General features: G+C 38.7%; 2 protein-coding genes across 2 annotated transcripts; one reads left to right on the forward strand and one right to left on the reverse strand.

Moving 5' to 3' along the window:
- Nucleotides 1–2,625: 2,625 nt before the first annotated feature.
- On the reverse strand, nucleotides 2,626–10,080 carry LOC124053419 (sodium-dependent phosphate transport protein 2B-like). Its single transcript, XM_046378543.1, has 13 exons — nucleotides 10,057–10,080; nucleotides 8,765–8,867; nucleotides 8,577–8,678; nucleotides 6,928–7,056; nucleotides 6,460–6,603; nucleotides 6,219–6,330; nucleotides 5,727–5,919; nucleotides 5,093–5,188; nucleotides 4,883–5,003; nucleotides 4,366–4,533; nucleotides 4,147–4,263; nucleotides 3,684–3,808; nucleotides 2,626–3,353 (listed from the first exon to the last, which is right to left on the reverse strand). The coding sequence occupies exons 1-13, from the start codon at nucleotides 10,078–10,080 to the stop codon at nucleotides 2,787–2,789; spliced, it is 2,001 nt and encodes a 666-aa protein (XP_046234499.1). The 3' UTR covers nucleotides 2,626–2,786.
- Nucleotides 10,081–12,728: 2,648 nt separating this feature from the next.
- Nucleotides 12,729–15,008, forward strand: LOC124071530 (OCIA domain-containing protein 1-like). The gene is made up of 8 exons (XM_046412135.1): nucleotides 12,729–12,924; nucleotides 13,161–13,245; nucleotides 13,341–13,394; nucleotides 13,497–13,544; nucleotides 14,057–14,186; nucleotides 14,271–14,410; nucleotides 14,593–14,754; nucleotides 14,896–15,008. Exons 1-8 carry the CDS (start codon nucleotides 12,871–12,873, stop codon nucleotides 14,928–14,930), a joined length of 708 nt encoding a protein of 235 aa, XP_046268091.1. The 5' UTR covers nucleotides 12,729–12,870; the 3' UTR covers nucleotides 14,931–15,008.
- The last annotated feature ends 181 nt before the right edge of the window (nucleotides 15,009–15,189 follow it).

Genomic DNA, 15,189 nt, shown 5'->3' on the forward strand with positions numbered 1-15,189 from the left:
ATATTAGCTAGGATCTATGTCACTGTGTTTGTTAGGTGATTGGTGATTATGCTCCCATTGTTCCCGACTTTACTCTTCTGCAATCCCATAAAAACATGTCTAACTCACCTCAGCATATCTTCAAGCACAGTGAAAATTTTGCAGACCTCCTCTTTGAAACCATGGAGCAAATTACATTTAGTTAAGAGGGAAACATCCATTACATTAGGAAAAGTAAGAAAACAGTCCCAGTATGAGCACCATGAACATATAAGATTAACAAGTGTGCATTCTGTTCAATCGGTGTGACTGCTGACATTACGACACGCCCTGTCATGCGCAGAGACGCACGATGATGAATGCACCGTGCTGCTGTTATCATTAACACAAAGAGCAGAAAACACCATCCTCTCTTGAATTTCTTTGTACATACAAAGTCCAGAACATCTTTCTTAGGTTCAACCTTAGCACAGTTAATATGCTTTAAGTGTTCACCAAGAGAACATTAATGCGCTTTATTAAAACAGATTTTATTGCACAAACTAGCTGGGTAGTAACTGCCAGGTGTAACTGGCATGTAATCAACTGATAAGCTGATGCTTGCATGCTAATATTATGACTTTGTCAGAGTGAAGGGGTAAAATTGTGTATGGTTAACACATCTGACCTGACACCTGATAAAGTGCTGTTCAATAATTATGTGTCCTGTTGGGAAGATTTTAAATTAATAAACATTGACATATGCCAATAATATTAGAATAACATCAGTTGAGCTGGCATAATTGGACACTTCCCATTCATTTTAACTGCTATCTCTGAAACACATATTTTTTTTATTTATGTATATGTAACCAAAACAAAGTGATACTTAAATTTACAAAGGACTGGAATATAAGTCCAGCATGTGATGCTACAGAACTTTTTCTTTATATTATGACTAGAAAAAGATCCAGATGTTTCCTAGCAGACCAAAGGGTCGCAAGATAAATCTGAGAGATTGACAGATGAGAAATGGGAGAGGGAAAGAAAAGCTCTTTTTTTTTTTTTTAACCTCTTTGGTTGGGCCTTGAACAGTTATTCAAATGAAACCGTGTGAGAAACATCTATTTGGTGGAACAACTCAGACATCTGAAACAAGAGCTCTAACTTCACTTCAACTTGCTTTCATTGTATTTGCACTTTGCTGTAAGGTTTCGAAACACTGGTTTAATATAAAATGATACATTTCATTTCAGAAGCTCATCATATGTTTTATGTCAATTCTTGCTCATGAAAAGTAATTTGTAACTAGAAACACACAGTGGAGTGAAACCTGCAGTATTTTCCCATGAACTGTTATAAAATTTAGTTCAATAAAAATGCTCAAGTAAAGTGCAGTACTGGAGTAAATATAGTGTACTTAGTTATTTTGAGTGAGTGTCAACTGACCATGTCTGGTGGCTGAGCTTTGACACATTTGTGTGCCTTTGATATTGACATATTGATAATCCATGTCATGTTCTTTGGACATGGTTTGCTGACATGTGACAGTATAGTGATCATGACAACAGTCTCCTGGGCACTCTGGCTGTGGTGCCCCAGTCACTTAAAAAGAAAGAAAGAAAGCTCACAGATGTAACAGAGCAGTCACAAACTGGAACCGTAAATTAACTGTGACATATTTATAACAGAGGATGGACTCTACACTCTCTGTTTCTGCCTTGTGTTATAATTGCTCACTTCCTGCTTTAGTCTTCAAAAATCTTCAGATAACTGATAGGGAGTGATAAATACGGAGAGTATTTATATTGTATCCATAAAATGGGAGTTAAACAGGTCAGGGAACTTTTAAACAGTGAATTGCATCATTTCTGCCAGGTGAGTAGAAGTGAAGTGAATCTTTCAAAAACCTAAGCATTTTTAATCTTTTATTATTATTATTTTTTAAATATTTATTAAGGTATTACTGAGACACAATATACAGCTCAACATTCAGCAAAAGTTACAAATATTTAGTTAGATGTGCATTCATCTAATGTCAATCTACATATTCTTTGAATACAATTATCTTTCTGAATCACAAAATAATTTTTACACCTTAAAACGATGCGATAAGGATTTCAATGTGCCTTTTATGCACAGTTAAATAAGGAATTTTCTCTGTTAAAAAAAAACAAAAAAACAAAAAAACAATAGAAAAGCGGTAACATGATGAGCATTTTTTCTGAACAAGTCTACGCGTGTCAAACCTGCCCTCTGACTCGAAGGTTTGGTGTTGATCTGATCATGAGTGACTGTATCTATTTTATATTATATTATTGCCATGACATCTTCTATGTGTTTTCACAGTGTAACAACACAGATACAAATACCAGCTGTGGTGTTCCAGCTGTGTGGAATAGTGATTGTCATAGTGATTGTCAGTTATTGACATTGTTCAACATGGGATTAAATATACCCTATTTGTACTTCATCATTTTGTTAATTTTTTTATAACCATATTTTGTTCAGATTATGTACATATGAGCTGACTGAGAGTACTGTCCAAGGTCTTCAAGGCAAAAAAAAAATCAAGGAATTTAAAGACATATTCAGTCAGCAGCATACAACTGAAAGACCAACACTTTTCTGCATGTGTTATTTTCTTTGTCTGGCTCCAGATGAAAACTGGAATTCTCTATACATCCATTTTTTACTCAAAAGAATCTAATTAAATTAAAAGTGTAAACAGTGTAAATTTGAGAATCTTTCCTAAATGTGTTTGGTCCGTGTGCATGACCAATGCACTTTTTTATATTATGCACATAGTCACACACATAAATCTAATCTCAAAGCCGAGTCATTTTGAGAATTTCTAGCTCTATCTTTATCTCATTTTCTACTTCCTTCTCGGCACTCATTGCAGGGTTATCGTACGCCTCTGTGTGTGGCTTCTTGCTGTTTTCCACAGATTCTTCCTCTCTGTGTTCCGGATCACCAGCAGTAAACTGACAGCATTTGCAGCAGCAACAGCATTTGGCCGTAATCAGACCGACCACTTTGTCCCAGGGAGCCAAAGAGTGGGCCCACAGGGGGAGGAAGTCCCAGGATTGTAATACTGCAGGTAGACAATTGGGTTTCTTTTTCTGCAGTATGTTGATCACTATGATGATGACCAACATGACAACCAGAGGTACACCAACTCCCACCAGCACTTGCCAGCCAGCTAGTGACAGACTAAAGACAAAGAGCGGTAAAATGAAGAAGCAGCAGATGATGTAGACAGCAGCAAACCAGCGGTAGGAGGCGGTGATGTTGCCCAGGCCTTTAGCCAGTCGGATAGGGAAGCGGGTGAAGGGGATTGGATACCACAGAACGATGCCAGAGATGTTGAACAGGAAGTGCACAAGGGCAATCTAGAGCAATCATCAAAAAACTTTATTGATTTTAAATGTTAAGTTATTTTTATTCAAATTAATTGTTTTGATCCTGAAAATGAAAAAAATTAATTCTCTTTATACTTTTACATACTACTTTATTTAATAAAACATTACTGACATCCCTAATGGGTCATGGCACAATTCAAGGTGTCAATTTGCAATTATCCTAAAGTCAAATACAATATATATCAAATGTAAAATAGGAAAAAGCAGGCTTCCTCTGTCTTACATATCTTATATTTCTGACAATTCAAAAGAAATTCACGCAAAACCTTAAACGTGTAGATTTTTTTGTTAATTACTGACCTGTAGAGCATTAGCCAGACTGTCTCCAGGACTTGCCATAGCCGCCAGGATGGCTGTCGTAGTTGTGCCAATATTTGAACCCAGAGACAATGGGTATGCTCTTTCTATGCTGATGACACCAATACCTATTCAAACAAAATGGGGCACTGATTAAAATGCCTATTTACACACCCCCTCTCTGTTTCTCCAACTACCACCACTTCCTGTGTCCTTCCTGTTTTACCAGAACATTAGTTATATATATATATTAGCTATAAGTCTTAGAAATAAAAACAAAAGCAAGAAGACAACAAGCATGTTAAGTGGGAGTGTTGCCTACATCACTTTCTACTTCATTCAGTCTTTGTCAAGAAGCAGAATCTGGTCATCTATTTATGGGAATTTCAAGTGCAAAATGTTACACAGATAATGATGATAAAATAAATGTGGATGGGCAGATGGATAGATGGATGGATATCCTCACCAACAAGTGGAGTAATTGCCGAAGTGAAAACTGAACTGCTCTGCACAATGAAGGTCATTCCAGCTCCGACTAAAATAGCGATGTACCCCGTGACCCAGCCAAATGGAAATGGGAAATCTGTGAACACAAACATACACAAAACATTCATAAATTATTGAGCAATATAATCACATTCAGATTTATTACATTAGAATAAATGCAGTGTGCAGTGCTGCTTACCAGTGTTGAGGATCTTCTTGATGACGGCAGCCACCTGTCCCTTCAGCATGGAGTTGAGCAGCTTGACAATGAGGATCAGGCAGGAGCAGAGCACCAGCAGAGAAAGAGCCAGCAGGATCAGACCCACTGCCAGGTCAGACAGATTCACATTCACAAAGAGATGTTTACCTGTGGACACACAGAAACACAGACCTAACATGTCTGCAGAGATGACACTATGGATACAAGTAGGCAAGTCTTGAAGCTACGTTAATTTTTTTGCTCACTTTAAAAATTTGAAAAACACACACTCTCAAATATTACTAAATCACAATTATGGTTGGTGTTTCTAGATGAAAAATGTCCCCTGCTGCTAGAAAAACGCTGTGATCTATAAAACCAAAACCTTGAATTGAATGAAGTCAATCAAGTCAAAGATGGCAGCTGACTGCATAGTTGAGTCATACATCACGATGAGAGTTTAGAGTATGTTTTGTGGTTCACATTGGCAAAATAAGAAAAGAAAAAATGGTCTTACATTTCTGGACATTGAATGTTTGAGAAATGTTCTTCAGTGTGAAGGTGTAGTTGCCATCGACCCAGCAAAGAGATGGAGACGTGCAGTTCTCTGGACCAGGCACTGTAACATTCTTTAAGGTCTAAAACACAGTAGCATTTTGACAATAGCAATTTTTATCTTGCCTGTTTTGGAATATGTGGCACGTAGCTGACATGCTTTTGGTCTTACTGTGTTGGTGAAGGTTTGGCACCATTTCTTAATGAGACTCTTGTTCCTGGCTTCTGGGTCTCCTGTGGCAATTCCACTAATGACAGACTGATCCAGCTACATCAGAGTGAAAGAAATGTACATCCGTGATAAGGATAATCACATTGTATAGTGACTTGTTATCTTATCTCTCTGATACACTGGTGATTTCTTTAGGGGAGTAAAAACTAAAAAATTCCAATCCCACATGAAGATAACACTAACAATGGTACCATATTTCCTGCATTGATCTGACCATTGTTTGAGTGTGTTTGCCACCTGTCTCAGCTCAGGGATAAACCAGTGAGCTTGAACAGGTCATTTCACACACCTGCTGGTGTATGAATTGACTGACAATGTAGGGTAGACTACTTTGATGACTGATATCCTTGATATTTTACATTATGTTTCTGTACAATAATGTATATTATGGTGCAGACTACAATATCACTACAATCACTTTATACTGTATCTTATCTCCCATACTATATTATTATGCTAATATGTCTCAGTGTTTTATGACATTATATATTACATTATCTTCTACTATAACTCTATGACACTGACAAGACCGCATGCACAGCTGACAACAACATCATCAGAAATAATATTTTACCTGTATAATTGACTCGGTGAGGACATCAGTGATCACATTTAAAAGGTCTGGGGCCTCTCCACTCTCAATTTTGAAGGAGTCAATCATGAGCTTGGTGACCTCATACAAATAACCAGTGGCGACCTCCAGAGGCAGCAGCACCAGTACAGAGAGCCAGTTGAAAAAGTCATGAACTGTGGCCCCTGCAAAAGCCCTGCAGGTACGTTGTGAAAGGAGGCAGATGAATGCAGAGTAAAATGTCATTCAACCTTTCTGATGGGAGCTGTTTATTATTGCTGTCCAAGGAAGTAATCTAGTAAGTAAGTTGCTAAACAACACTATCACCAGAACAGTACAACTATTTTTTAAAACAAACTTGAACATCGTAAATTACAGATTCTATTTGGGGTATTTGTGGTTGTTTGGTAAAGGGAAACTTTAACTTTTTGGGCTTTCTGAGATACATGTAAAGGGAGTCAAAAGGGGCCATCCATCAAAAACAAAATTGTTTACCTGCGAAAGGTGCTGCGTTCACCAGCCTGCGTCATGGCCACTAGTGTGTTGGTGACAGAGGTGCCGATGTTGGTGCCCATGATGATGGGAACAGCCAGCTGGACCGTTAGCACTGCCAAAGCACACAGTTCTCCATCATCATTTGTCCTCCCTATCCTCCACACCTCCATCATCATCAGTCATCTATAGTCTGTGCATGGATGTGTGCATGCGTGTGTGTAGTGTGGAGGTTCGTACTCACGTCCAGAGGAGACCATGCTGACAACTATGGAGGATGAAGTGGATGAGCTCTGGACCAGCAGTGTGACCAGAACCCCGATGACCAGACCAGCCAGAGGGTTGGCCAAAACTGCGTTGTCCTGAAAGATGTCTCCTGCTGCTTTACCTGGACATGGTGAACATAGGAGCCTGTACTTCATTCAAAATACGGCTCTCCCTCCTTCAAAACAGTATTTGATGGGGAGAGGTGGGACTGAATATAAATGTGTACTACACCATGCTCTTTTATGTATAGAAGACTGCGTGTTGATACCATGTTTACAAGTTTTTTCACTGAAGTTATTTTGATATGTCACAGTAAGTAATGTACTGGTATATGACAAACATTGTGACAGCTTAAAATGTCTACTGTGAAAACAGTCAATAGTTTGAAAAGTCATAGGTCTCCAAAGGCCTCCCAGTGGCTTCAGACGAGTGTTAGTGTATTTACCTCCAACAAGCTGGAAAGCTGAGCTGAGGATGTCAAGAGAGCAGATGAATATGTAGAGGAAACCCAGCAGCAGGATCAGCTTCGCCACCGAGACCAACACTCTCAACACCTTGCCTCTGGTGTCCAGAGCTGAGACACAGAAATCACTTTGACTGAATATCCAGTGAAAAGACATTCGCATTTTTTAAATATTTATCCAACTTTTCTTTCATGGGTCTGTGGGTCAGATTTGAGAAAAGAAAAGGGCACGCAGGACACCTGCAGATTTTTGTAAAGGATTTTAATGTAATTCTATCACTGTAGAATCCAAAACTTGATTGAGGGTAGAAACTGGACACATTTCCTATGTGTAGCATGCAGCTCACATCAACTCTTGTGGATGAAAGCAAAAAAGGTTAACAATAGAAACATGATAAAATAAAACTTTTTCAAATTAAGAAATGCTGCAATTTAATCCTAAATGAATAATTTTGGGTATCACTTCATTAGAAGTGATGTGGAGTGTGGTGTCATATCCATGACATGACACCTGTGATGAACATGAAGTCTTGATCAATGTTTATGACTGCTATCATTAAGTGACATTTGTTCAGTTATGTCATTTTTATGGAGTTAGGGATAGGATGGACCAGATATGAGTTAATGACCACAGTCCTGAACATTTATAAACATTGTTCCATAACCACCACATGCTGTGTCTTAAACACACCACCCCAAATAAAGTGTTATCTAGTATCGCATTTATACTGGAATACTCTTGCTGTAAGTTAGAGTAACAAATATAAGTGTTAAATTTGCTGACCTCCCTCAGCAGGAACTCTTGCATGAAGTTACTGTTTAACTTTGACATCCTGTCGACTTTGACATTCTGCACAGACTGTGCTGCCTTTCTGGCTACTGTCTGGATCACATCCATTACTACTCCTGACCCTCATGCTTTCTAAGCAATCAGATCAGCAACACTGTTTGATTTATCGTTTTATTAGTGAAGAAAGGATATCTTGGAAAGGGAAAGCCACCTTTGGAAGTTTTGGTGTTTTACAACACTGAACCAAGGTAGATTGAACATGGCTCTTTGACACCGACCTTTCAACGTCAAAGTGAAAACATACAGTCATCAGAATTAATAACAGATACAAATGTATGTTTTGAAGTATTCAACCCGCTTAATAGGGCAAACTGAACGTTATGCATCCGATTTGTGTTAGAAGTCACATATGGAGATCACCAGAGTGTAGATGAGGGTTTTAATTGATTGTAGTGTAAATACATATGTGCCTGGAAGGTCTACTTCAATCTGATGTTGTTAGAGAACAAAGCACAAAAACATCCTGGGTACTGAATATTTTTTTCACTGTAAACTGTCACTCCAGCCTTGTTATTCTCTATATACTGTGAATATCTTGTGATGTACAGACACAGGTTTATTTGACTGTACAAAAAAACTGTGGACTTGATATGGTTTGTTATATGGGGCGCTTTATCATATCTACAGTAGAATACGTTAAATACAGTAGGCATGTGAATGTATCACTTATTAACGGCGTGTATCTTATCAGGACACATATGTTCCTTTAAAAATGCAAGGATAAGACCATACTGTACTTGTACTAGTCATAATGTTACATGATGTATTAACAAGTCCTCACCTGACCAGGGAACGCCTGTGTCCTTCAGCTCTGGCAGGTCCCATGGGTCTGCGTCCTCCTCAATCAAAGCTGCAGTGGAGTGTGCAGGGCTCGCTTTGACCTCTGAGACAGATGAAAAGCCTGAATACATTTATTGTGCTTTTCGTACAACTAAATACAGTACATGTCAATAGCTTTCAGAAATATACCTTTGCTTTTACTTCCATGTCTGTTTTTGGGATCCTCCTCACATTTGTTTTGACCAGCCGGTGGCTGAAAAGAAAGAAAAGGCAAAATGATTATTTTTAACAACTTAATTGTAAAATGCTATATGTTGACTGTGGAAAATGTTTGCTTCTTCAGTTTTATTTATAACTATTTAAAGGTCAAAGAGGATTCTTTCTGAGGAACTGTAATGCAACACAGGCTTTAGGATGAGGTGTCAGTGTCAACTTTATTTAAGAGATTGCAGCTAAATCAAATATGCCAACCTGAAAATTTGCCATCGTCACACTGGCATCTGGCATCATAACAGGTCATTAAATTTTTACAGAAATCCTCAATCAATTGTATTTAATGTCTCATCCAGTGGCAAACTCAAAGTATGTCGGAATAAAAGAAACCATTACAGTTTGGCTCTCGGGTGTTCAGAAACATCACACACACAGTCTCTCACATGCCAGGGTATTGATCATATTGTCACATGGTCTAACTGGGGTAAAATTCCATTCACACCACAGTATGACACACAAAGGAAGCTACCAGCTGAATCGATGCTATTCTTCACCAGTTATTTGAATGTATTCATTAACTATTAATAAATTACATCCTCATATATAAATGCAGGCTACAAATATTATGTTATTCTCTTTAATGCATAATTTACCAAAGCCCTCTTGAACTATTTATGCGTATAACGATCTCACTACACATTTTATATGCAGCAAACAGTAATTTTACATTTCATGTGCAGAGTTTCGGTGGTCGTTTCCAAGCTAAATTTCAATTTGCCGTCATCATACAACAAAATAATTCCATATTAATGTCTAGCAGTCTTTCTTTGGTCTTGACTCATTTTGTCACCTCATTTCACAGTCCAGGAGGCACATACTTTGTGGTCTGCTTGCAAGCTGATTTGTTTCATTTGGAAAAATATACTTTTAAAATACGACTCATAAGATACCTTCTTGTGTTACCATATGAGCAGTGAAATCTAACAGCACAAATAAGGGTGATCATGTACAAGTGTTAACATAAGTGGAGTAAAGTACAGTGTATGTTGTTTATCTGTAAGTGTATAATTCAGGTATTTAAGATAAGATAACGCTTTGTTAGTCCTGCAGTGGGGAAATTCTCAAGCTTAATAACAGTATTTAATGTATCACTGAGGGATATGGGATTTTTATCTCAGTCAAACTTAAAAACAAACTTATATCCCCTGGTTTTCAGGTGACAGCAGTAATAAAGTGTGCAGATCTACAGAAGTCGTACTTGTCCTTACCTGTGGCAGGCGTAGTGAGTCCATGCTTCTTGTGCGCCCGGCTCACCTGTGCTTCAGGTTCAGAAATGCTTCTTCGGTGGAGGGCAGAGGAGAGTCTGATGTGCAGATAAATGCAGCGTTCACCAGGAACACTTAAATCCAGCAGATAAGCCGAACACACCTTTTAAACCTTGATTAGTCTTACCTGACACTTGTGATCTTCCTGCCAAGTTGTGTTGCAATTTCACATGGTACCTGATAAGTCTTGGGTTGGTGGTCTCTACCTTCAGCTGCACCTGCTGTTATCAACCTGAACACCTCACAGAAATACTTTGACGCTGAAGATGAGTAATAAATTCCGTTGGCTGTTTGCTCAATTTGCAAATGTGTCCATCCACTTAAACCAGAAAGTGCTGCTGAGCAGTCACCGCCAAACAAACGCTCTAAATGTCTCTGTTACATCTGCCTGGCACAGCCGTCACAGTGATGATCACTCCAGCTGGTGGACCCTGAGATTAACCAGAGGACTGTCAGAGAGAATGGCTCCCCTGGCAAAGGTTTATCCCACTAACAGACAGACCACATTGGGGGTGGGGGGTTGCAGGATGTGCCCTGTGTTGTACAGTGTACACTGTGTATGTGGGTATGTTCTATTTTGGTCCCACATTGAGATTCTTCTGGAGCAATCTATTGATTCTCTAAATACAGCTATCCATTGTTCAATACTTCAAAACATCAATGACATAAGTTTAGGCTTAGAAAACTGTTGATGATGCCTGAGAGGACTTAGAGGAGAGAAAGTCAGGCCAGGCCATGCTGATGCATTGACTTTTCACAAAAGTTGTGACCTGACATTGTCAGCTGAGGACAGCAGGGGAATTTAACATCCTCTGTGACAGTCTCTCTCTCTCTCTCTCTCTCTCTCTCTATCACACACACACACACACACACGCTCGCACACACACACACAAAACTACACTTTTACATCTGAATGCAGGGAATAAAAGAGCCTTTTGTTAAACTTTATTTATCCGTGTCATTTCCCAGTGAAAGATCTGCAATCCTGCTGAATATACACAGTTTATTAGATTGACCTGATAAAAACTCATGCAAGTCTAATTCAGCAGTCTTGCAATACATTCTTGAGGAGTGTTCCTGCTATTCAGCCTCACCTCCCTCATATTAATGGAGTGGACAAAGTAATAGAAACAGTATATTGCAGTACAATTCAAAACACAGCAAACTGAAGACTCCAAATCTGTTCCCTAAACATAAACTGGACATTACAGCTGGTGCTGTATTGAAGGATATACTGCAGGAGTGCTGTATTAATTTTAGCTAGATGTACCTAACAAACTGGCAAATGAGTTGTATGTTTGTTTGTTTATTTATTGGGAGAAGTGCCAATTAATAAACACTGACTTTTAAAAATGTCACTGTAAGTGTCTCAGGGTGAGCAGAAAAATTGCAGCCATGTCACACAAGAGGCATACTTGAGCAGTTCAAGTGTTGATCTGCTTAGTTAAAGTTACCACACAGGTGGTAATTGTCACAGGTGCCCCCAGTGCAGCCAAGTACCCACCTGATGAGCCAAAAAGCTTGTCTGATAAACCAAAATGTCCCCAAGTGTCCTGCTACTCTGGTGTGACCTTTGGACAAAAATGAACCATAACCCTACCCTGTCACTCAGATCAGACACAAATGAATTCCAGTCTGGTGCCTCGTGTCATGTCATGTTACCAGTAAGACTGAATGGATGATAAAAGGGGGTAACAACGGACAAAATACACATTGATTTTTTGTTTATCAATAAATGCTGATTGTGAATATGGTATCTTTCACTGTAGATGTACTTTGGCTAAAGCTCTAACAAGTCTTGAGCACAACAAAGATCTCTCACTTCATGCAACCACATGTAAAAGGTAATCAAAGGTATCTTTGTGAAAAAAGCTTTGACCTTATGCAAGTGCAACAGCATCATCTAGGCACCACACAATGCTATTACAACACTGTGATATTCTATTCTTGGTAATTTCTTGACATTTATCAAATATAAGTAAGATAATTTATCACCTGCTTTTTTTTTCTTTTTCGACTCAAAAAAAACCCCACATATATTGTTGTAGTTAATACTATAAGAGCTATTACTACTACCACTACTACTACTGCTATTAGTTAAATTATTTACTTAATAGCAAGTGTAATGACATTCAAAAGCTATACACAAAATATAAATTACAATGCAGTAGTCCATATGTAAGTCCAGAGACCTCATTCATAAACGGACCATCCAGTCAATTTTGATCTTAAGATTAACTTGAGGAGAAAAGCACCAATATAAATATAAACACTTTGATATGGAAATGATCTTATCTCCAAGTCAAATCTCTAAATCTAGACAATAAAAACTATATAAGACTTCCAAAATGTCAGCAATTTATTATACTTTGTCATTACTGTCATAACCACCAGAGTGCGTAGTTCGACATTATAATGAGGCAATGCGCCTTGACCTTTCAAAATAAAACGTCCGTGATAAAGCTCAGTTGTCAGTGTAATATTTTAGAATTGTGTACATCAATAAAACAATAACATGTGACTATTTGAAAATAGTTTGCCAGAGCTATTGTGACTGGCTAATCACTGTCAAGCAGTAATTTAACTTAAAACGGTATATTTTCTCGCTACAAATGCAACTTTTTATTTCCGGGTTACGTCAGTGTTGGCTCGAGCAATGACATTGTCCCAAACTAAGAAGTCGGTCTGTCTAGTGGCTCACAGTCTGTTATTTCAGATGCTTTGAAAGTTTAAATTAGCACCGACAGTGTTGTCAACATGACATCCACCACGACAGGTTTCACGGAGAACCGGCAACCCGGTAGAGGACAGGTAAACATGCAAATACACGCGCGTTATCAAACAAGATGCTAACATGCTAGCTGCTGGCGTTAACTTAGGGTGAACTGTGGGTAGTAACGTTAACTGGCAAATTAAAAAATCTCATTAGTTTGTCTCTAGGCTGTTAGTGTGACTCGCCAACAAGTCCTGTCTCAACAACTCTCAAGTCAATTAACTAACGGCATTTAAGTTAACGATGGTGTTGTGTTTGTGTGTGTGTTACGTAGGGGCCAGTGGGCTTGGAGTACATCCCCACAGAAGAAGAGAGGAGGGTGTTCAAAGAGTGCAACCAGGAGGCCTTTTGGTACAGGTGTAAGTTTGGGCCTTTCACATCAGATTAATGTCATGTTCAAACCAAAACTCAAAGTTGGAAAAATGTTTGACACCGACATGCTTGTTCTCCACAGCGGCGCCCTTCTCCGCGATTAGCATGGCTGTCACTCAAGCCCTTGTTGTCAGAGGTAATACTTGGCATAATGTAGAGGAATCTGCAACACATCTGTAAAATTAAGTGTGAGCACACCTTGAACTTTATATCAGTCGTTTTCTTTTTACATTTGCAGGGACCCTGTCTGCATCTCCAAGGTTTGGATCGCTACCCAAAGTGGTCTGTAAGTGCATCAACATGAAATCTGGGCGATCATACACTCAATTCCCTCATATATTTATATTGCTTGTCGCACCCTTTTATTAACGCCATTAGGCACACCAGCAACACTACAAACTAGAGCACTTTAAAAGACTATAAATTTTCAGCAAAAGCTGAACATCATGACCTTTTATCAAGCTAGAAATCACTGCATATCTGGTTTATTAGATTAAACTATTTCCACCAAATGAGGTGGCAGATGACTGCAAATAATATTTGTGTGACATGAGATGAGACCAGATGATGCAAATCTCTGAACTTTTACCAATCTAGGTGTGTAAAAAAGGTGTCACTGCCTAAACCTTTATCATATTCACACTACTCACAATACTTACATACTCTCTCATTGATGATATCAGCTGTCCCCATTTGAAATTGAATTTTAAATGAAAAAGCAAATAATCATTGTCACAGTGTTGTTCCATAATTGTTACTGGAATATTAAAAATATTGACATGCAAAATGTCTCTCCAGTTGCTGGCTTCTGTGGCTACCTGGCTGGGAAACTGTCATACATGAAGACGTGCCAGGAGAAGTTCAAGCGGCTGGAGAACTCCCCTCTGGGAGAGGCTCTTAGACAGAGGACTGGGCTGCCCCAGCAATAGTGAGCACCACACACTTGATTGTGATACTGTTGTTTTTAATCCCCTATCTACCACTGTTTTAACGTTCTCCTCCTCAATTCTAGCGGTGCTCAGTCAGAGCTGAGTAACCCAGACACCCAGTCGTTTGAGACCGTGTTCCAGCCAGCAGAAGATCTCAGCCACAAAAACTACAATACAGAATCAGTCATGCAGTTGGGCAAATCAGATGACTTCAGTACTCCAGGTAAGTTGCAAATTAATTATTATACAAACATAAGATGATTTGTGCGCACTGGGTGTGTCACAATGAGCTCTTTCTACTGCTGTTGTGTTCTTTCATGAAACAACCACCACAGCTAAGTTTAATTATTTCAGTATTACGTGACTGTCAGCATATGTTGATGTCTTCGTCTCCATCTTCCTTAGTTGAGTCATACGTGGAAGAAGAGGAGCCCAAGAAGAAGGCCATCCTCTATGAGGACCTGAGGCTCAAAAACAGAGAGAACTATGAGGTCACGCTATCTCAGAAGGCTGACACACTGCTCAAAACGTCACCCGAGAAGGAGCCAAAAAGACCTAAAAAAGAGGGTGAGCTGTTACTGCAGATACATGCAAAATACTGGATGGGTTGGGAACAGTTTAAGTAATTTGTATTCAAATACACCCGTTATCTTAAAATGAGTCTCTGAGACTGAATTAAATCTCCTTTTTTTTTGTCTTACTTTACAGTGAAGAATATCTATGGAGACACCTGGGAGGAATGAGTCCTTACTTAAAGTTTATAATCTGTTCTTGATGTTTTCTTTGTAAGTCAATTAAAGCAAATCACATTAGGTTTAAAATGGTCTCTCTCTGTACTTTGGATTTGATTTGAATTGTATAATAGAATGTATTAATATTGAAACGACTTCTACCAGAATGCACAGAAGAGGTTTTGTTCACACTGATTTCAAAACATGGGTGTTAAGTGTAGCAACTGTATTTGTTGACAAACTAAAAAGAACGTAACAGTAAAAAATTGAT

This window comes from Scatophagus argus, chromosome 2 (assembly GCF_020382885.2).
Source record: "Scatophagus argus isolate fScaArg1 chromosome 2, fScaArg1.pri, whole genome shotgun sequence".
Taxonomy (NCBI): domain Eukaryota; kingdom Metazoa; phylum Chordata; class Actinopteri; family Scatophagidae; genus Scatophagus; species Scatophagus argus.

What these genes read in the sequence shown, in the direction of transcription:
- LOC124071530 (XM_046412135.1), top strand. Translation starts at nt 12,871, where the DNA reads ATGACATCCACCACGACAGGTTTCACGGAGAACCGGCAACCCGGTAGA. An exon ending in TCAAGCCCTTGTTGTCAGAG is followed by an intron (nt 13,395 to 13,496) that starts GTAATACTTGGC and finishes TTACATTTGCAG; the next exon opens with GGACCCTGTCTGCATCTCCA. An exon ending in ACTGGGCTGCCCCAGCAATA is followed by an intron (nt 14,187 to 14,270) that starts GTGAGCACCACA and finishes CCTCAATTCTAG; the next exon opens with CGGTGCTCAGTCAGAGCTGA.
- LOC124053419 (XM_046378543.1), bottom strand. Translation starts at nt 10,080, where the DNA reads ATGGACTCACTACGCCTGCCACAG. An exon ending in AGCTTTCCAGCTTGTTGGAG is followed by an intron (nt 6,604 to 6,927) that starts GTAAATACACTA and finishes CACCATGTCCAG; the next exon opens with GTAAAGCAGCAGGAGACATC. An exon ending in AACATTCAATGTCCAGAAAT is followed by an intron (nt 4,534 to 4,882) that starts GTAAGACCATTT and finishes GTGTGTCCACAG; the next exon opens with GTAAACATCTCTTTGTGAAT.